The sequence below is a fragment of the Clarias gariepinus genome, chromosome 1, assembly GCF_024256425.1.
Source record: "Clarias gariepinus isolate MV-2021 ecotype Netherlands chromosome 1, CGAR_prim_01v2, whole genome shotgun sequence".
Classification (NCBI taxonomy): domain Eukaryota; kingdom Metazoa; phylum Chordata; class Actinopteri; order Siluriformes; family Clariidae; genus Clarias; species Clarias gariepinus.
Window position 1 is genome coordinate 8,814,788 of NC_071100.1, and position 22,855 is coordinate 8,837,642.

At 41.0% G+C, this 22,855-nt stretch overlaps 1 protein-coding gene across 1 annotated transcript in view; it reads right to left on the bottom strand.

The window, feature by feature from the left end:
• Nucleotides 1–3,767: 3,767 nt before the first annotated feature.
• LOC128524385 (obscurin-like) overlaps nt 3,768–22,855 on the bottom strand; it is a 36,894-nt gene continuing 17,806 nt past the window's right edge. Inside the window, exons 5-9 of the mRNA XM_053496950.1 lie at nt 9,928–10,167; nt 7,405–7,701; nt 6,679–6,996; nt 4,906–5,013; nt 3,768–4,540 (exon numbers count right to left, since the gene is read on the bottom strand). Coding sequence (XP_053352925.1) covers nt 4,994–5,013; nt 6,679–6,996; nt 7,405–7,701; nt 9,928–10,167 — 875 coding nt within the window. The 3' untranslated portion in view covers nt 3,768–4,540; nt 4,906–4,993. The remainder of the gene's footprint in view (nt 4,541–4,905; nt 5,014–6,678; nt 6,997–7,404; nt 7,702–9,927; nt 10,168–22,855) is intronic.

The window sequence follows — 22,855 nt, forward strand, 5'->3', positions numbered from 1 at the left end:
CTGAACAATAAAAAAGTAATCTTGCAACCGCTTGAGCCAGCGTGCTAACTGCCCTTCAGGCTCTTTAAAGCTAGGCAGCCACACTAACGAAGCGTGATTGGTCCGCAACAAGAAAGACTGCCCATATAAATACGTCCTAAAATGTTTAAGAGCATGTGACGCAGTAGTTCCTCTCCGGTCCAGACAACGCGCGGCTGAAGTAGGCGATAGCACGCTCTTTGCCCTCGGAAACCTGAGACAGGATGGCCCCCAGCCCTACATCGCTTGCGCCCGTGTCGAGGATAAACATACGAGACGCGGCAGGATATTCGAGAACGGGTGACGTGACCAGAGCTTCCCGTAACTGGGTGAACGCTCGCGCGTGCACCCAGTCTCAGCAAAACGGCTGGTTCTTTCTCGTGAGCCCGTGCAGTGGGCTAGAGATCGTGGTAAAATCGCCAGCGCCGCATGGCCGTTCCCAGTGGCGATAGAGTAGCCCCCCCCGCAACAATAGTCTGTCAAACTGTGAATGGAGAGCTTTTACCCTTTATGCCCAGGTGGGCGACCGCGGTATACTCTGGTCTCCGGCCCGCTTTAACCCAACCTAGTACCTGCTGCAGCGCCGGATCCTTTTCCTGCTCGGCGATTAGCTGTTCACAGTCCAGCTGTGGCACAGGTGCAACGACTATAGGCGAAGGTTTAGGCAACGCAGTAACTCGGCTGCACGCCGGCTCGGACGGTTGGTTACCGACGGGGGCTCCGGAGGACTGCGCAGGAAGACTGTTCTGACTCACGGGGTTCGGAGAGTGCTCGACGTCGCAATCACCCACGCGCGCTTCCACCCTCTAGCAGTACCGACAACGCTCATTGCTGCACGGCCGGCGGGATAAAGCATCGGCGTTAGCATGCAGTTTCCCCGCTCGGTGCTGAACAATAAAATTGTAATCTTGCAACCGCTTGAGCCAGAGCGCTAACTGCCCTTCAGGCTCTTTAAAGCTAGGCAGCCACACTAACGAAGCGTGATCGGTCCGCAACAAGAAAGACTGCCCATATAAATACGGCCTAAAATGTTTAAGAGTATGTGACGCAGTAGTTCCTCTCCGGTCCAGACAACGCGCGGCTGAAGTAGGCGATAGCACGCTCTTTGCCCTCGGAAACCTGAGACAGGACGGCCCCCAGCCCTACATCGCTTGCGTCCGTGTCTAGGATAAACATACGAGACGCGTCAGGATATTCGAGAACGGGCGATGTGACCAGAGCTTCCCGTAACTGGCTGAACGCTCGCGCGTGCACCCAGTCTCAACGAAACGGCTGGTTCTTTCTTGTGAGCCCGTGCAGTGGGCTGGAGATCGTGGCAAAATCCTTTACGAACCGGCGATAGTACGAGGCTAACCGGAGAAAGGTGCGTAGCTGCGACACATTTAACGGTTCAGGCCAATTCTGTGGCAATCCCTTGGGCGCTAATCACATGTGCCAAAAACACATATATATATATACATAGATATAGCCTACTTGTTTGCAAAAGTATTTAAAGAGAGTCTGAAAAATAAAGAATGCATTCTGTCTTGATGTTTGTTCGAAGGATCATCATCATCATCCTCATCAGAAGTGTCATCTTCCTCATTCACAGCAGCACCAGAAAGACCCCCTCTTCCTCATTAAAAAGTGGGACATTTTCCTTGACTGCAATGTTGTGGAGAATTGCAGTAACTACAATTACATGGCAGCTTTTGGAGGGGTTCAGTTTCAGGCCACCACTGGACTTGTTTGTTTGGTCACACTTGCAAAGTCCCTTCACTTGTTTCTGACTTCCTCTGGGCTCCTCTCATACCCATTTCCAGAAGCATAAAATTTTTGTACGATTTCATTTCATGATTTTTTTTTTTTGTCAGAATTTGTAACTGTGTTTTTTTAATTTGGAGAAAAGCAAGATTTAAATTTGTATTTGAATTTGAATTTAATTGTTTTCCACCTCCTCCAAAAGAACTTCAAGCTCTTTTTTAGTAAATTGTGGTTTTCGTGTCATTTTTTCACATCAACTCTCATTAAAACATGGCTGTATGTAAAAGGACTTATATAGGAAATTATCTTGAGCAAAATAGGTAACAGGTGTTCACAACACAATCCCAGCATTTTTAAAACCTATAATTTCTTTTTAGTTTAATTGTACTTATGTATCAATACCAAATAAAAAATTAGTTAAAATGAAATATAACTAACAGTTATAGACTTTGTTATCCGAAAAGAGCACATTTAAACTGTGTATGACTATATATGTTTTAGTGTACAAATAATGAATGTTGCATTCAAGACATTATTACACCACTTCTACGTACCGTCACTGCCAAAACGCATTGAATGCGAGCCGAAGAGAGATAAAAAAAACACTTTACAGTAGGGGGCCATATGTGCCTATGGCACTACTCCGCCATTGTATCGAAAAAGAAGAAGAACGACAGATTAAACCAACATGGTTCTAACGACGGAAGTGCGACACAGGTACTATGGTGTTGGAAAACACTCGTGACTAGTTAGTTATTTTCTTCAACGTTGCATCATACAACGGTGGTTAAGTAAAGAGCTACATTGTTGTACGGGAAACGCACCCCAGATCCGCACGTTGCTACCCGGCAGGGTTCCGGCATCTCTATTTGGAAGTCCTGATACCTGCGCACTTTTTGTGATCATTAGGTAGCACCAGTAAAGGTACAGTATCAGGGGCTAAACAAAGACACAGTGCGCAGCAAGCCAGGACAAAGGCTAAAGACCCAGTCTCAGTCTTCATATTAAGCCGGCATGATTGAGAGTAAGCAAGAATTTTGTTGTACTAAATAATATTCATGCGGTATGGTCTCTTAAATCGCTATTCATTTTAGGATGTTGTTGTTTTAGTGTTAGTATGTGCTTTACGATGTGAGACAACATTCAAATGCAAATAATGTACTATTCCCTCTTCCCCAGGTGTGAACATGTCTCAGCTATTCACACCTACGGTATATATTCAGAATGTTACAGGTCTTACAGAACAAAGAGTAATTTATTTAAGGAAAATTGGGAAGGAAAGGGTTAAAGGAGGGAGGTTTAGACAGGAGTCCTCTTTGACGTCCGGCGGCCCCGCTTCTTTGCACACCTGACCATACCTAACTGTTGTTTCTCCTCTTCTGCTCTCCCCTCTAATTTTCTCTCTCCTCCTTTCTCTCTTCCCTCTCTCTGTCGAGCTGCACATGTCATTCCTAAGCTGCCAGTGATCCAGACTCCCTCTGAACCTGTCTGACCCAACCTGGTGCCCCACTTCTGGTTGGAGATCTCGTCGCATGGATGCCCCGTGTGTCTGTTTGGGATGGGTGTGGTGGCTGGGGACGGTTTCACTCTACCATAAAGACAGTTTTGGCCTCGAATGATGTTGACAGCTGTTTCTCTGAGGACTTGACTTGGCTGCAGTCCCTCAATAGTTCAGGACTGGAATTTCTTACAAGTCTACCTGAGCCTTCAATAACTACCTGGACATCAAATAACATCAACTTTTATAGCTGAACTGCCTGCCTCCTAACACACAGTATGAATGCAGATCAATTCCTGCTTTCTGTTTCACCCAAATGAGGATGGGTTTCCTGTTGAGCCTGGTTCCTCTCAAGGTTTCTTCCAATTTTCCTAATAATAATAATAATAATAATAATAATAATTATTATTATTATTATTGTTATAATTATTATTATTATTATTATTATTATTATTATACTAAGGTTCAATAAATCTAGCACATGGTTAAAAATACTAATTAAAATTATTATCGATAATATAAAAAAATATTTAAAGATTTTTATGGACTACTTTTAATGCAGACACATTTACACATTTATATTCACATAAATTTACATTTATCCAGGTCATCAATCAGAAGCACGGGTGAACCTTACACTTTAAAACATTAGAAAGTTTTTTTTTTTTTTCTTCAATATTAGGATAATTATTTTTACCCTTTGCACTAACAAGTGCAGATGATTATTGAGGTGGAGTTTTAGCATTCTCAAACACCAACCTGAAATATAAACAGCAACATTGAAACTACTGTATTGATTCTACAGACTACAGCTATGATTAAAAATAAAACAAAGGCTAATGCTAATTATCAAGCTAGTTCTAACAAGAACAGTAGATACATATATACAAACTACAGCAATAACAGCATCAATGTCAAAGAAACAGTGTATTAAACAGATTACAGGAACAGTAAACCAAAAAAAAGTGAAGAGAGATGATCTGTAGAGACAACAGCTACAGGACAGAAACAAACCTCAAAAGCAGGCTACAAATAGACTATCTAATTAGTCAAGACAAGGTGAGGGTGAATACAAAGAATGGCATGTGTTTGTACAATGACGAATGAGAAACTAAGACAGTGTCTCCAGCATGACATCAAAGCAAGAAATCAAAGTTATCATAAAATCCCTCTAATCATTTAAGAAAATGCTCTACAAAATGCACTGCATCCTCTTTTTATACAGCGACTCTGCTCACTCCTCTATGACTGCATTCTCGATTCTCTCCCCATCAGTTTGAGCTTTTAAAGAAAATAACAGTGATATTTTAATTCAGGTTCATAAAAAAATGTTTATACCAGAAAAACAGCCAAAATGCATTTTCTCTCATCCTAAACACAGTTTAAACGGTGGGGGGATAGTGTTAGGAAAACAGAATTTATTTTGTCATCTTTAAGCAGCTTATAAATAGTCTGCTTATAATAAAGAAAACCTGCAGCTGCTTCCACATTATCTCTCTTGCCTGAATTGTTTTTATTTCATATTATGTGCACTTTAAAACTTTTTTTTCCCATTTTTGATTTTTGTAATATGAAGGAAAATTATGTCCTCTCACAGATTAATGAATAGTTATAATTAATTATGTCATATGTACAAAGACTCTCACCTCGAGCTCTGTAACATTTGAGCAGCAAAATGATGGTGACCAGCAGATATGGAGAGGCCGTCACTACACTACTTATTAGCATGAGCACTCAGAATTGGGCTTCTACACCTGATGGAAAAGGCATTCAATGAAATATTTATAATAATATATTTTTGAAGATTAACTGTTCATATGCTTTAGCTTAAACTGCAGAACAAACAAATGTAAAAACATAGAGTTTCATAAACTAAAGCTTTATACACTGTGAACACAAGTAATATTTCTGAAGATAAATTTTAACATTAAACAATATAGTGTTTGGTCAATTGAAAATGTTAATAAAGCTCAAACCTGAATATTTAACAAAGAAAATATTAAGTGACCAATATAGCAACAATTTTTTTTTTCAATAAATGCATTCATTGAGTCTGTCAGTTTCTGGATCTGTTGAATCAATTTAATTAAATATTTATTTGTATAAATTTTTATTTATTTAACAAAATAAATGTTAAAGCAACTTTAGCTGCAGCAAAATTAAGTATGGTGATCAAAAAGGGTGTATTGAAGTATTGCACTAAATAAAACTATTCTTCCTGTAACAGTATTTGAAAATGATTTCTTTTAGAAGCTGACAATAGGTTTGGAAGTCCATCCTAAACCCGAAAAGGTCTAACTAGCTCATCCCTAATGATAGCAGCTCATAGGAGTGCCCCTCTTCTACCATGCTGGCATCTGACTTGTGCCCATTACTGATCCAGCCGTGGGCTTGTTCATCTGGTACATCAAGAGTCACTCTTTGAAAAATTTGTCTTCAGATGTTTCTTGGCTCAATCATCATGTTATAACTTGAGAGTATTCTTCAGTGGTGGTCATTTTTTCACCCTTTCTTACCTTGGCCATGTCTCTGAGCTGCTTTTGGACACTCCAGGTAGGTGGCAATTCTGAAATATAGTGGCACTGGAGGATAATGGGTTCCTGTTAGCTTGATATGTAATTCTCCCTAATTCTCTCAATTTGCCACATGTTCTTGCAATGAAAAACAAGACTGCTTTCATGACTTATATATCTTTTTTTTATTTTGTGTGAATGTGTGTGTGTGTGTGTGTGTGTGTGTGAGAGAGAGAGTCCTTGTCTGTCTGCCCCACCACTCTATTCTGTCAGTGAGTGTATAGAGTGGTCTAGAGTGGAGTGGAACATCTGAAACTTGCACTAAAGGCTTTTGCTCACTCTCACTCACTCACTCATCTTCTATACAGCTTTATTCTGTATTCTGGGTCGCGGGTCCCTGTAGCCTATCTCAGGAGACTTAGGGCATGAGGCAGGGTAGACCCTGGACAGGGCGCCAATCTATCGCATGGCAATTTTCCTTGGAAACGCCAATTAGCTTACTGTAACTTGCATATCTTCGGACTGTGGGAGGAAATCAGAGCACCCGGAGGGAACCCATCAAGCACAGGGAGAACATGCAAACTCCATGCACACAGAGATGGTAATCGAGAGGTGGTGCAAGATGGGAGGTGCAAGGCGACAGTGCTAACCTACATCACTGTGCCGACGGTTAAAGGCTTTTGTAACTTATTTAATTAAATGTTTAATTAAACTGTCAAACTGTGTGAATAAGCATAATCCTCTACCAGTTCTTAGAGCTATTTAACTGCTTTAAACATCAGCACAACTATTGTATAATTCTCCGCATTTTTATTTTGTGCTGTGTATTTTTTTTTTTTTTTTTATATATATTTTTTTGTTTATGCATCTTTATTCAGCAGAAAAGTGTTGTTAGAGTTTCCTCACCAGTGATCCATAGTGGCTGTGGATTGCTGTAGTGTGTGTAAAATGCTGGTTCTCCTCTCTCTCCTCTGCACATATAAACTCCTGTGTGTTCAATAACAGCAGAACTGAGTGTGAAGGAGCCTCCAGATCCTATACTGCTGTCTAAAAAGGGTACAGCTTTATAGCTGATATTTCCATTATTGTCTCTGTGGGGAACAGTTGTGTACCAGCTGAATGTCCAGTTTGTAGATGACTCTTTAACCTCACAGCTGAGAGTCACTGAGTCTCCTTCAGTCACCCAGCTCTGTGGAGATACACTCAGTACTGGGTGTAGTGTCTCTGTTACACAGGAAATAGAAAATTATATTTCAAGCTGTACATTTACTTTATACACAATATAGAAGTAAATGCTAATTATGGAAGTAAAACTAATCACAATAAGTCAAGGAATGTGATCATTCTGATCTATTTATCACTGATTTATTTATGATACAAACAAACTAACTAACTAATTTGTATTGGTTGTATTCTGATAATTTGTAAAATTGTTGAATTGAACTTTATGCAATGGTCTCCTGGCACTTTTTTAGTCTGCTTTTATGATCAAAATTATTTTGAAGATTTTAAAACAATCAGCACACGCATCTTCTGTCTTACTCTTTGCTATGTACTATTACTTATACTGACACATCAGATACTATATTGTAAATTTATAACTATTAAATGCAGTTGTTGTCACAGACTCACCTGATACAGTCAGTGTAACAGCATCACTGATCTCTGAGCGTTGAGAGTAACGTCTCTGTCCTCTGCAGGTGTAGACACCACTGTCAGAGTCTCTAACAGACCTGATACTGATCTCCTGCATTGTGCTGTCTGTGTAGACTCTGTCTTCTCCTGCTGAGTAAAGTCTGTTTTTATTCTTATACCAGGTGTATGTCCACTCAGTGTCTCCTCCTCCTTTTATGGCACATCTGAGAGTAAGTCTCTCTCCTCTGGACACATGTTTATCAGGTGTTATGTATATTCTAGCTTTATGTCTCCCTAAAAACAAATAAATGAATAGATACATAAAGAAAGAATCAAAATATATATGGGCCCAGTTTCTCGAAAGCTTCTTATCGCTAAGTAGTTCTTAAGTTGTACCTTAACCTCTCTCTTAACGTCATGGCGCATTTCCCGAAACGTTCTTACGCTAAGTATCTCTTAGCTAAGTCACACGTTCGTAAGTGATGAATTATTGATGATAATTATGTATGAAATTATGATGAAATGATGAAAATGATGAAATTTGATTTAGTTAAATGAGAAAATAAACATGGGAGTTTTAAACCCTGCATCTTTTCATTTTTCTGAGTGATTATAATGCTTTATACTCCTATCTTACCTATGCGGTCTCGCGCTGTGGCTGTAAGTAGGGTTCATCATGATTCAGAGCGAGTTTTTGCGCTGTGTGTACGTTTCCAACTTTCCGTGTAAAAAATTAAACATGTTTAAATTTTTGGCGGTCCTCGCGGAAGCTTCCAGACCTTGCAGAACTTCGTGGAACGTTAAAGTAACGTCGCGGGCAATCGCGGCAGCTCACGGTGCCTAACATCGCATCTCACTGTGAGTCAAGCCGCATACAGTAGGTGAGATAGGGGTATTAGGCACCGTGAGCGCCTCTAGTGGGGCCGCCCGACGTTCCGCGAAGATCTGCAAGGTCCGCGAGCTTTCACATGTTAAACAAGTTTATTTTTTTGCGTGATAAAATGGAACGGTATCATGGCACCAAAACTCGCGCTGAATCATGATGAACCGTACTTACAGCCACCGCGCGAACCCGTGTAAATCGCTATACAAATAAAATTGAATTGAATTGAGTGTAGATGAGATACTGTAGGGGTATTAAACCTCCACTCTGTCATCTCATCATATTCATTCCATAGTGCGCTATAAAACCCCAACCACTGACATACTTCACATTGTTTCTGAAGCTGGTGAAAAGTGTTGTCAGCTCCTTGTCAATCAACTATGATTGTACTGTATATTCGGTTTGTTTCACCGCCACAGGTTACATGAAAATATAGGCGACAGTTTGGTGATTTAATTTATATATTTGCCTATTATCGCATGCTATTGATAAGTTAACCCATGTTGAAATAAACGCTATTAAAAGAATTTAGTGCAATGTTTAATTTGCATAGAAAGTGCCGTCTTTCATAACGCTGTCATGCAAAAGATGTCAAAAATCGATTCCTGAGCAAACGATGTGATTCAGCTAATTCAGCTAATTCAGGACCTTTACTGTAGCATCATCGGATGTAAGAGGCAGCGACTTAAGAAGACTCCTAAGGGACAGTTTGAGAAATTAAGGCTACATGAGGGAGCTTAAATATCTGCCCCAAGGCTATGAAGCAGCCTTTTCATTAGTGTTTAGGATTAGACACCTATATTAAAAACCTATTTGCTTGGCTAAGTTTAATTTTTTCTCCTTATGTAATGAAATAGATCTGAAGCGTTTCATGAGCCTAGAGTGTTTTAGTCAGCTGTAATCTAATGCTCACGCCAGGTTTGTTGTTGGTGCACTTGTTGGACACTTTGTCTCAGAACGCCTTCATGTACATTGGTATAAAAAGTATTTGCCCTATTCCTCTTTTTTTATGTTTTTCCATATGTGTCAAACCTAACTGATATTTTGAAAATATCAATCATTTAAGTGTGACAAATATGCAGGATGGAGGCAAATACTATATGGGACTGCATAGTCTTTTTATTGCATTATATTTCTAACACAATTTTGAGCAAAAAAAAAAAAATATATCATGCTTAAACCCCCTCTTGCTTTTGTCAAAGACACAAATAAATTATATTGCACAGCAAAAAAAGGATTCTGTGTTAGTATATTATAGACATTCATTTTACACCTCATAATAATATAAAAACTATAAACATTACAATATATAACCACTAAAATGGTTTTAAACCATTTATTTAGGAAGCCTACGGAGTGAGCGAGGAGCCATAACAGCTTGAGGTGCATATCACAGCCACGTGCCGTGACAATATAATTTTTTTTTTTTTCATGCTAAACTGTATATGTTGTACCTTAATTTGCAGATTAAATAGATTTTATTTTAATTAGTACGCAATGACTGGACAGCATGTGAACAATTGTATAAATTATTGTATACAGTTTTACATTTACACACACTTTATGTTATGTAAAAGCAATCTGTTAATTCTTTAAGTTATAGTTTCATTTCCTTTATTATTTAAATGATTTCTCACCTCTGACTGAGACCCAGCTTTTCAGTGACTCTCCTCTCCCTGGGTATTTACAGTGGTAGAAACCCTCATCTGTCTTTAAGACATCGTGGACGATCATCTCTCCTGTAGTCTGTGTCTGGAGAACTGATCCATCTTTATAGAAAACAGCTCGGAGATTTGTGTTGCGATCTAAACAGCGTAGAGTCAGAGGATGTCCCTCAGTTACGGGATGGACAGGACTCTCCAGGATCACATCACCAGCTACAACACAAAATATAACGTTCAGCAAAAAGCATTACAACATGAATATTTCTCTTATTAATTACACAACATAATGCATAAGTACTGTAGTAACTAATTATTACTAGTGGTAACCAAGTACTTTTATTTATTAAAACTGCAACCAAAAAAGAATAGACCAACAATTTTTTATTTTTTTTTGCTTGTCAAAGTTAAATTTAAATAACTTAAGGTATCTGTCAGTATATATATATATATATATATATATATAGAGAGAGAGAGTAGCGGGGAAGGATGTTGGAGAGACGAGTGAGCTTACTTGCTGCCCAATGCAATGGCTGGGAGTACTTTATTTCACACACGCAGCCATACAAAAGCAAGTCACACACACCACACACAACCAGGGCCGAAGCCACTAACCCAAACACCTTTCCCCAACACACCGACATCCCCGCAAAGCATGCTGGTCGTCAGCCGCCGCCCCGCCTACGCCACAATATATATATATATATATATATATATATATATATATATATATATATATTGGAGGTTATATGCTTATTTCCATTTACATAAAAATAATAACAACAAAGACGTGCTGTTATTCTTCCTTTGCTGTCCACAGATCAGACTGACAATAATTCAATGAATCAGGCAGAGATAAAGACTTTATTTTTTTTCCTAAAAAATAACCTCTACACCCCACCAGATGGCACTGTTTAATTACTCATGTGACATACCAATACTTTACTTAAGACAAAGCAGGATACCTGATGAAGCTTTTAAGGCTTCATCTGGCTGGAATCAAATTACTAAAATTAAATGAAAAAAAGTGAAACTTATATATCCGAGATTTCTTACAAATAAATTATTACACAGGGCCACAATTATTATTATTATTATTATTTTTATTTATTTAAACAAGTCCAAGATGGAGTTTATTATTATTTGGATCAGGCGATGCAGCACATCTCTTGACTAAATAAAAAAATGTTGTCACATTACTCGGATTTAAGTTTCGTTTCATTGGTTGTCGGTGGAATAGAGAGAGATATTTAAAATGCTTTCATTTGTTTTTAAGGCGATTAAGGGTATAGGGTCTCAATATATGAGTGATTTGATTCATTTGATTCACCTATACCGTATAGTCCTTATATAGCACTTAGATCATCTGATCAACTTTTGCTCACGATTCCGAAAAGTTGTTTAAGAAGGAGAGGTAACCGTGCTTTTTCTGTGTCTGGTCCCACCCTTTGGAACAAGCTCCCTTTCCATGTTGGATCTGCTTCCAGTATTCGATCGATCATATCGATCTTGCAATCGAATTTAAAAATTGTTAAATATAAAAATGTCATAGTGGTGTGTATTGGTAATTTGATTGTCCCCTTTCAAAAGCTACACTTGATGCTGCACGAAAACGCTATGAGTATGCTCCTTACGTGACCGGTTGTTGAAGCATGTGTTCAAACACGCCAAAAAGTTTGCCATATACAACCTCGGTCAGGTGACATCATTTATTTAGGTGCACCTGGAGGTTATAAATAGGCATAAACCGAAAACATCCTCAGCTCTTTTTTCTTCAAGGACTGCATTCTTGTGTGCATGTGTGCAAGCACTTTTTTAAACAAAAGCGAAAATAGAAAGTGTCATACTGTCACAAATCGGGTGTTACGGGCTGTTGTTAACGCCGTGGGCTAAAGAAGGGCAGGCATAAACACAGAGAGTTTTCAAAACATAAAGAGTTTTTTATTCAAAACAAACAAACCATACTGAAACTAAACAAACAAAACACTGGCTCCTTCAGCGTAACGCACATGGGGGGGGCTCTTTAAACATAACACACACAGGGGCTCTATACACATAAGACACACAGGGGCATAACACAAACTACATAAGCTCTATGTTGTGACACAGGCTTAATGACAACATACAGGCTTCTAATACATTTACCACTTAACAAAAGCTCTATGTTGTGACACAGGCTTTAGGACGACACATAGGCTCTAATACCTTTAAAACTTAGCAAAGGCTCTATGTTGTGACACAGGCTTAATGACATGCAGGCTCTAATACCTTTAACACTTAACAAAAGACCTATGTTGTGACACTAACTTTAGGACGACACACAGGCTCTACTCCATTCGTTCAACATAATACTCTTTTAGATGTAATACAAGCTCTCATGCTCCTACGAGCGACACACACACACGCGCGCGCTCCTACGAGTGACACACACACACAGGCTTAGAGCTTAGATTAAAGGCAGGAAGAGACTCTAGAGAAAGCGGAGAGACTCCAGAGACAGCAGAGAGACATTAGAGACAGAAGAAAGACATTAGAGATGGAAGAAAATAGCGACATGGAAAGAACCTAGAGACATGAGAAAGAAACAAACAGGAGCAACTGGAAACAAGAGGACTATAATCACACTACACAATACAAAGGTAAAACTAAAGATACACTTAACTACATTTAACATAGAAAACACTCCTTCAGAGCCAGCTTACCACAAATCTGAGTTTAAACAAAACAAATGCCCACTAGACAGTGTTAATGCTCGACCCAGTTTCCCAGAACTAACAGCTCTAATGAGCTCTCTCTAGCGGCGGTCCCTTACACGTATTACTCACCAGAAAGATGGCAGAGTTAGACAAGAGTTCGTCCCTCTGTGTAGAGGAATATCTCGCTAAGGGCGATCTCCACGCTTTCTGTTTTCAGTGTTTGGGGGAAGAGCACCCTATCTCGGGCTTTAGGGAGCAGATGAGTATTGCTATTTTCTCCCTATTAAAGTCCCTCGTGCTCGCTCGCCGTCTTGATGCGCCAGATTAAAGGAACACTTGTGGGCTATCCCACTCCTGGGAGCTCATCATCCAGGGAAAAATCCACACTCCCCACCAAGCCATGTAGACTAACATCTTCGTTGGTGGGAAAATCTTTTTCAGGCAGCAGGTCAGGCTGGTGCTGTCCTGCACACAGTAGCTTTGCAGGCACACTAGGCTGACCTATTAAGAGATCTGAGCACTGGCAGGAGGTCGTGGGTAAATCTCCGCCACCACTGGTGTTCAGGGAGCAGCGGCTTACAGCAAAATGTTAGATGTTTTGTTCCTTCCTGCCACGTTTCATTTAACCCCCATCTAATTTTACATTTTGTGGGCTGAATATCAAAATGTTGACAGCCAAAATGATTGTTTCTCAAATCCAACCAAAGCTTTGGGTTGTGACAATCGACGTGAAAGACGCAAATATATAAAATGTATGGAAGCAGCCCTGGCTTTATGATTCCAGGGCATCCGTATCCTGTATTACATAGACGACTGGCTGACTCTGGCATAGTCTTAGCAGCTAGCGCTTGGACATTGAGATGTTATCCTAGCTCACTCTGATTCTTAGGATTGAGACTCAATGCCAAGAAAAGCGTTATCTTTCCCACTCAAGTACGAAATATTATGGGTGTCACATGGGATTTGACCGCAATGCGGGCACAGCTGTCTCCTGCGTGTGTCAAATCCATTCTCAATACCCTAAAGGAGATCAAGCTAGGCCAGAAAGTAACTTTTACTACTTTCAGAGAGTGTTAGGTCTCATGGCAGATTATGGTTTCCATGGGACCTTTTGCAAATGAGATCACTCCAGTTGTGGCTAAAAGCCAGGGGATTTCATCCAAGGGCCAATCCCCTGAGGCAAGTCTTAGCAGCTAGCGCTTCAACATCGAGATGTATTAAATGTACATTCACATCAACTACCACAGTACCAAAGTTTTATCAGTAATCTCCCAGAACTACCAACTTTGATTAGATCACAATCTGACCCCACAGAACTTGATCAGGCGACTGAATTTTTAAAGTCGACATTTTATTACACCTTAGATAATGTAGCTCCAGAGATAAGAAACTCGCTCCCTTGTATAACAATCATACACGCACTTTAAAACAGACCGCTCGGAAATCAGCATTGGGTATGTTCCAAATTTTTTAAATTAGCAGTTATTAAACCAAATATTAAGAAACCTGACCTTAACCCCTGTCAGCTGTCCAATTACAGGCCAATATCAAACCTCCCCTTTATCTCTTAGATTCTGGAAGAAATAGGAGCGGAGCAGCTATGCTCATATCTACATAGAAATATCTTACATGAACTGTATTAGTCAGGATTTAGGCCTCATCATAGCACAGAGACAGCACTCGTTAAAGTAGTAAATTACCTCCTAGTGGCCTCTGATCAGGGTTGTGTCACTATACTTGTGTTACTCGACCTCAGTGCAGCTTTTGATACTATTGATCATAGTATTCTCCTTCACATATTAGAAAATGTAGTAGGAATTAGGGGAACGGCCCTCTTATGGCTCAGATCCTATTTGACTGATCGTTATCAGTTTGTAGATTTAGATGGTGACCATTCCTCATGTTCTCCAGTTGAGTTTGGTGTTCCACAGGGATCTGTTTTAGGCCCACTGCTTTTTTCCCTTTACATGCTTCCTCTGGGCAACAAAATTCCTAAACATGGTATTAGTTTTCATTGTTATGCTGATGACACACAAGTATACATTTCAGCAAAACCAGATGGGAAAAACCAGTTTACTAAAGTTGAGCAATGTGTGCAGGACATAAGAAACTGGATGCTAATTAACTCCCTTCTGCTTAAACCAGATAACACAGAAGTTCTAGTCATAGGACTGCATACAGCTAGAAGTAAGATTCTAGATCACTCTGTAACTTTAGATAGCCTTTCTGTTTCATCAAGTGCAACAGTAAAAGGTCTTGGTGTGATTATAGATTCCAGCCTTTCATTTGAAGCTCATGTAGATAATACTACCAGGATAGCATTTTTTAACCTCAGAAATATTGCCAAGATAAGAAATATATTCTCGCTGAACGATGCAGAAAAACGATGCGGATCGTAATGCAGGCTGCTTATCAGTACCGCGTATTATGAAAACTACAGCTGGGGGCAGAGCTTTTTCTTACAAAGCCCTAAAGTTATGGAATAGTCTTCCAAATAGTGTTCGGAACTCAGACACAGTCTCAGTGTTTAAGTCCAGGGTAAAAACCTATTTATTTAATCAAGCATTTTTATAAATAGATTTGCCTTAGGTAAAGGAGCAGATCTGGGGGACTCCGGGATGTAGAGTATTATAGTGAGCTGGTATGTTTAGATGCTGTCTTCCCCACTCTCATCTACCATACCTAACTGTTCTCTCTCTCCCACTCTTTCTCTTTTGCTTTCCCTCTCTTTCTCTTTCCCTCTCTCTGTCGAGCTACACATGAGCTGCCAGTGATCCAGACTCCCTCTGCCCTCCGGACATGTCTGAGCCATCCTGGTGCCCCGTTTCTGGTTGGAGATCTCGTCGCATGGATGCCCCGTGTGTCTCTTTGGGATGCGTCTCGTGTCTGGGGATGGTTCTTGCTACCTAGAAGACGGTTCTGGCCTCGACTGGTGTTGGCAGCTGTTTCTCTGAGAACTTGACAGTTCGATAGTTCATACAAGTCAGACAAGAGTTTTTAATAACTACCTGGACTCCATATTAGCATCAATTAACATCAACTGTTATGCTGAATTGTCTGCCAAGTAACACACAGTATGAATACAAATCAATTCCTGCCTTTTGTTTCACCCAGATGAGGATGGGTTCCATGTTGAATCTGGTTCCTCTCAAGGTTTCTTCCTACTACCATCTCAGGGAGTTTTTAGTTGCCACTGTCGCCCTCGGCTTGCTCACCAGGGTCTATCTGACCATTTTGATTCATACACACTCATTGATTTCCACACAAACTTAAATAATTCTTTTGATTGTGTAAAGCTGCTTTGGGAGAATGCCAATTGTCAAAAGCGCTATACAAATAAAATTGAATTGAATTGAATGTAAATCGTCCTGAAGGACAGGATCTGGTCTTGTGCCCCAAAGCAGAATCTGGTGCGCAAGCTTTTTCAAGCGGCGCCAGCACAGTCTGCCCAGGCGATTATTTACGAGACTACCAAGTGTCGTCCACCCACACTAGAACATGGTAGTCTCTGCTGCTGGAGGGAGTATTTCAGGGCCAGAAATAATGGGTCAGACAGGTCCGGAGGGCAGAGGGCAGATCCCTTGTGCCATCTGCTGAGAGAAATGAAAATTGCAGGTTGAAAAAGGCAGGAAACATCATGCCACCGCACACGAATTTCACGTAAATAAGAGCAAAATAGCTTTACACTGGCTTTTACTGATGCGATTTTATAAAAATGTAAGCATGCAGGGTAATTAAGCTCACAGATCTAGGAAAAGTCATGAAAGGAGGGTCCTGGATTTTGATCAAGTGTGAAGTTTTTTTTTTTTCCCCATTGCGGTCAAAATGACCGGTGCTCGGCACTTCTGTTGTTAAAGTGCGTGTATGATCGTTATACCAGGGAGCGAATTTCTTATCTCTAATAATTTTTCTTTTAACTGGAGCTACATTATCTAAGGTGTATTGAAATGTTGACTTTAAATATTCAGTCGCTTGATCGAGTTCTGTGGGGTCAGACAGTGATCTAATCAAAGTTAGTAGTTCTGGGAGATTACTAATAAAACATAGTAGTTGATGTAAATGTACGTTTAATACGGTAACGCCGCGCTGTGCGTACGTTATTACTATGACACACTTAAATTGAGGCAAGATAGTGATCTGATATAACTTCAGACAATGGAGTTGTAAATAAATGTCTTATACTTATTCCGAAAAATATTATTAAATCTAAAGTGTGACCTGCTTTATGAGTGGGTCCTACTACACACTGATTTACTCCTACTGAGTCCAATATGGACATGAATGCTCTACTCACAGGGTCTTCTGGATTTTTAAAATGAATAATAAAATCTCCAGCAATTAACACCTTGTCTACAGAAATGACTAGGTTTGAGAGGAGATCTGCAAATTCACTAAAAAATTCAAAGTACAGCCCCGGAGGTCTGTAAATGAGAATTAGTGGAATCGACTGAGCTGACTTAATATTTGTAGCTACAGTTATGTAACTATGAAGAACTTCAAATGAATTCAATTTGTGTCTGTGTTTTTGTATATTGGTCAAATTATCACTGTGAATAACTGTGACGCCTCGTTCTCTACGAGTTAACCGAGGCTGGTATATGTAGCTGTATCCAGGAGGACTAGCTTCATTTTGAGCTACATACTTGTCCTGTTTAATCCAGGTTTCGGTTAAACAGAGTATATCAAACTCCTGGATTCGGTGATAGTTTCATTAACAATAACTGCTTTAGATGCGAGAGATCTAATGTGTAACAGTCCTAGCTTTAGATCAGAGGTCCCGGCTGCGCATTCAGTATGATCTGAGTTTGTGGTCTTTATGTTAATTAAATTACTAAAACAGACTTTGAGTCTTTCTAAAGTTTTGCTTAGCTCGAGGAACAAACACAGTCTCAATATGATGAACCCTGAGTGACGACTCTAAGCAGCTAGCAGACGGTTGGTTTAGCCTGTCTGTCTGCTCCCTGGCCTAGGCTCTGGATTGTCACCGATTAACTAGGCCTCTTCTGAGACTATGAGCTATACTACAAGAAATGAGAGCAGCACCTTCCCGAGTGGGATGGACACCATCACGCCCAAACAGGCCAGCTTTGCCCTCAAAGGTCTTCCCATTATCCATGAAGCCCATGTTGTTTTCGGAGCACCACCTGGACATCCAGCGGTTCAGCGACCATAACCTGCTGTAAGCTATGTCACCACATCTCATTGGGATGGGACCAGAGCATACTACTTCATCAAACATCGCCTTCGCTAATTTAAACACCTCTGTAAAGTTATTCTGGGTAACCTCTGATTGACGAAGGCATATATCATTACCTCCAGCATGTACAACTATCTTTGAGAACCGATGCTGTCCTAGATCCCTAAGATTACCTGCTATGTCCGGTGCTCTGGCTTCCGGGATACACCTAACCACTGCCACTGGCGCCCCCAAAGGTCTAGCTAATTTCACGTGCCTCAGTATAGAGTCTCTTATAACCAGAGCTCTTTCATGTTTCTCAGTGAGTGCATTACTGAGGAGAGCAAACCTGTTGGACACGTGAAGCACAGAAGAGGTGTGCTCCGGTGGGCTAGCCTTATCGTTGGCTTTGGCTGAACGAGTATGCCGCTGAGTCGTCACCCACTCGCCCCGCTGTGAGGGCTCTAATGCTGGAGTTGGGGGCTGGTTATCTCCGCCTGCGGCACCCAGACTTTCCGCTACGAAAATAACGCTGCTCTCACACTCTCTAACCCTTTCTAAAGTCTGGATGCGCTCCTCTAACGCTAATATCTTCTCCATCAGAGTGCTCACTAACACACACCTATTACAAATAAAATTACCACTAATGACAGAGGAAGAATGTCTAAACATCCTGCACTCTACACACTGAACGAGCTGAACATTATCCATTACATCATACCTGAGTCGGAGTTTATTCCATTTGTTGTCCTTAGAAGAAGAAACTCGCGCGTTCTCCCTGAAGAGTGAAAAATGGGAAAAAAAAGGCCGGTTGGATGTACTGCCATATTCTCTGAAAAGCCTTTGGAGACGGCTTATGGTGGAGAAATGAACAGATCTGGTTGACATTCCTGCTGTCAGCATGCCAATTGCACGCTCCCTCAATGCTTGTGGCATCTGTGGCATTTTGCTGTGAGACAAAACTGCACATTCCAGGGTGGCCTTTTATTGTGGGCAGTATAAGGTACACCTGTGCACTATTCATGATGTCAGATCAGCATATTGATGTGGCACACCTGTGAGGTGGGATGGTTTATCTCAGCAAAGCAGAAGTGCTCATTATTACACATTTAGACTGATTTGTGAACAATGTTTGAGAGAAATGGTAATATTGTGTATCTGGAATGAATTTTAGATCTTTAAGTCCATTTCATGAAAAATCGGAGCAGAAACAAAGGTGTTGCGTTTATATTTTTGTTGAGTGTATGTATATATATATATATATATATATATATATATATATATATATATATATATATATATATTTGTAATCCATTTCGACAATATGGTAGTTTTACATTTTAAAGTAAAGTAGGAGAGAAAAGAAAAAAAAAACTTTCCATTGTATTCCCATTTTCAAATGAATGTCTGACTGGACCGATACCGATTTGGCGGGTCCAAAAGTGCCAAGGCTGTTTTTTTTTTTATCCTAATGCAGCTCTGCCTAAGAGCTTATCATACTCATTTTTTATTGTTTCTTTGATAAAATGTGTATGCATAATAAAATAAACATTTAATTTTGCCAACGTTTTGTTGTTTTGCTTCGATAAGTTTTTCACAAGTGACTGCCAAGGGCAAAATGTCACCCATTACAATTTCCCATACATGGTCGCTGGAATTGAATTCAGTTTCTGCCAGTTCCCCAGACTTAACGTCTGTACCTAAGAAGGAGTCAGATAAAGATATGCTATTATCTTTTTTTGCATGTACATGTGTATTACCTTCCCTCCAGCTAGGTCATCACCCAAGATGAAAGATAAACCTTCTACTGATAATGCAGGACATACTCCTACCTGTACAAAATTAGTAACCATGACTGAAGATGAATATGATGTATGGATACATTCATAACTTCCATACTGAAGCTCTGTAATAGCCTACTGGATCTAACTGATGATTGGCTTGAGAAGGGGAGGACGTCAGTAGATATAAAGGATTGTGCGGCTCCTGTATCACACAATATCTGGACTTATAAGTAGGGTCTGGCAAATCCTTTTCCTGTTCAGGCAACAAACATGCGTTAGCAGAGTTAACCAATGCAACTTCCTTTCTTTGAGACATTCTCAAGTCTCTTTAGATGGCTCACCATTTTAGTTGGGCAGCTGAACATTCACTACAGCCCGGGGACTGAAATCATTTCAACTCCTACTGTCTGAAAAACATGTTTATGTTTAAGCATGAACCTCGTCTGCCAAGACTGTGGCTTGCGATAACTTTGTCACTTTCTGCTCATTTAAATATCGTACGTACGATGCTTTCCGTAAGGCATTGCTTAAAATCCTCAAGTAGCAATAACTCCTTAAATGAAATGAAGTCATCAACCTTACTAGCAGTACACCATTTCTCACTTCTATGAAAGTTTGAGTGGCACTTTTCTTACGATTATAAAACCGTTGCCTGTAGGCCTCTGAAACAAACTCATATGCCCCAAGTATGGCCGATTTAACCACATCATATTTTAAGCCATTTTCCAACCTGCGTTGACCACAGCCTATGATAAGGGTGGTTTAAAAAGGGTCTGTGGTCCACGCCCAAATCTTGGGTGGAACATTCTGAACAATTCTGTTCTATGTTCTAGCACAATTGCTGGTTCACCCATGCAGATTGGCTGCCACAGGCTGTCCCCAGCCACTCTCCTGCAAATGCATTGGATGGCCATATGCTTTGATGAATATGTCATGAGATTAAGACCATGTTTGTCATCTGAAAAACACATTATGACTGGTTTTTATTTCTTGTAGTCCATTTGCCTCATTGCCCAATAATGCTTCTGATCACGTGGCTAGCTTGACACACTCATCACCTTAATTAGGCTAAAGAGAGTTTGTGTTTGGCCAGCAACTTGTCAAATCTCTTTTTTGTGCACTGCTACCTTGGTTACCAGCAAGACTTCCATAAGCCCAGACTCTGATTCTGATTTAAACTCTGTATTGTCCTGTTAAAGCAATTTAAGCCAGGTGTTTAGTCCAAGGCAGCCATGCTTCCACCCCACAGACTGTATAACTGCACATGTGAAGCATGTGTGTATCAAACACGCCAAATCTAGGCATATATAACCTCGGTCAGGTGCGTCATCTGATGAAGCGCACCTGCAGGTTATAAATAGGGGTAAACCGGAAACATTCCTCTGATCAATTTTGTCTGAAAGGACGTCCAGTCACGCAAGCAGTGCAACATTGGAGCACAGCATATCGTTCCCGCTTCTTTAGGGAACAGGGTTACAGCAAAGTAACCCAAGATGTTGCTGTGTGAAAACGCTATGGGAACGAGAATACCAACGCCACCGCACTGCAATTGTCCCCCAAGGTTCTGTAGCGTGTGCACACAAAGGCCAAGGAGGTCTCAGAGCTAGCTCTGGGAGGCTGACTCGAGGACCTGTGAGCCCTGATTTCAGTGTGACCACGTGCCTCGTAGGCTAGGGAAATAGCATCTCTCACCTGATATGACAGCGTTTGACATAAAAAAAAGGCTGCTCTGATTTACGTGGTGGACGTAAATCTGAAGAGTGCATACTGAAGACAGTAAGTGAAACCTTTCCTGCTCCGGGTCTGTAAAAGGCAGAGGACAGAAGGCTTCGAGGAAAACTGGGTGCATGGTCAAGAATGAAAATAGCTCTGACTAGCCCAGGGGCAAAATCTAGGCAGGATGGGAAGCCTGCAGATCTCCAATTCTCTTGAAAGAAGTAATAAGAAAAAACCATCTTGAGGGTCAGAAGCCAGACAGGCACTGACACTAGTGATTTGGAAGGAGCGTCAGCCAGACCCTATCAGTCAGAACATGACGAGCTGAAATAGCAGCTATGTTCATTCTAAGGGTACTAGGGCATAAGCCCGAGAACAACTCTTCTTGCAGAACTCCAGCACTAAAACAATTCGGCAGTGGACTGGGTCTACATGTGTCGCCATGCACCACTTTAAAATACCCTCACCTTGAGGGCATAAGTTCTTCTAGTGCGTGAATCTTCCAGGGCTCCCAACTCCATGTGCCCTGAAGTGTAAATTGCCTTGAGGGGCAGAAACTGTCCTGTGCCCAAAGCAGAACCTGGTGCGCTAGCTTATTCAAGCGGCACGAGCTCAGTTCGCCCCGGCTAATATGTATGAGACTACTGTAGTGTCGTCCACTCGCACTAGGATATGGTAGCCTCTTAACTGCTGGCGGAGGTGTTTTAGGGCCAAAATAAAGCCATCAGTTTGGGGCAATTGACGTGCCACGCGAGAAGATTGCCTCTTCAGCTCCCTTGGCCTGGATGGCCATTTAAGACCACACCCCAGCCTGTGAGGGAAGCATCTGTCGTTAGCATCTCACGGTGACAAAAACGCACAGTGGGACCCAAAGTCAGAAACCGAGGTCTGAACTACATAGAAAGGGTACGAAGCCACCTAGCGCGTAACCCGTATTTGCCTCCGGGGACTGGCCCTTGAGTAAATCACCTTGCTTTTAGCTAGAATACACATCGCCCGGCAGAACAGGAACTTGTCCTGTGCCCCAAGCAGAACCTGGTGCGCTAGCTTATCCAAGTGGTGCGAGCACAGTCCGCCCTGACTGTCGTTAGCGTCTCGCGACGTGACTTAGAGTGGGACCCAAATTTAAAAACCAGGGCTGAACCACATAGAAAGGGCATAAAGCCTTTGGCGCATAACCCTTATTTGCCTACGGAGATTGGCCCTGAGTAAAATCCTTTTGCTTTTAGCCACAACTGAAACTGATTACATGAGCAGGGCCCAAAGGTGTCACCGTGGACGCAGCTGCCATGAGACCTAAAAATCTCTGAAAGTGATGAACAGTGACTTTTTGGCCTAGCTTGGTTTCCTTCAAGTGTTGGAAATGGATTCGACACACCCAGGAGACACCTATGCACACATTGCAACCGAATTCTACATGCCACCCAAATATGTTGTGTTCTGAGCAAAAAAGAGAGCGCTTTTATGGTGTTGAATCTCAATCCTTAGGAACAGAGATGAGCTAGGACGACATCCCAATGTCGAAGCGGTAG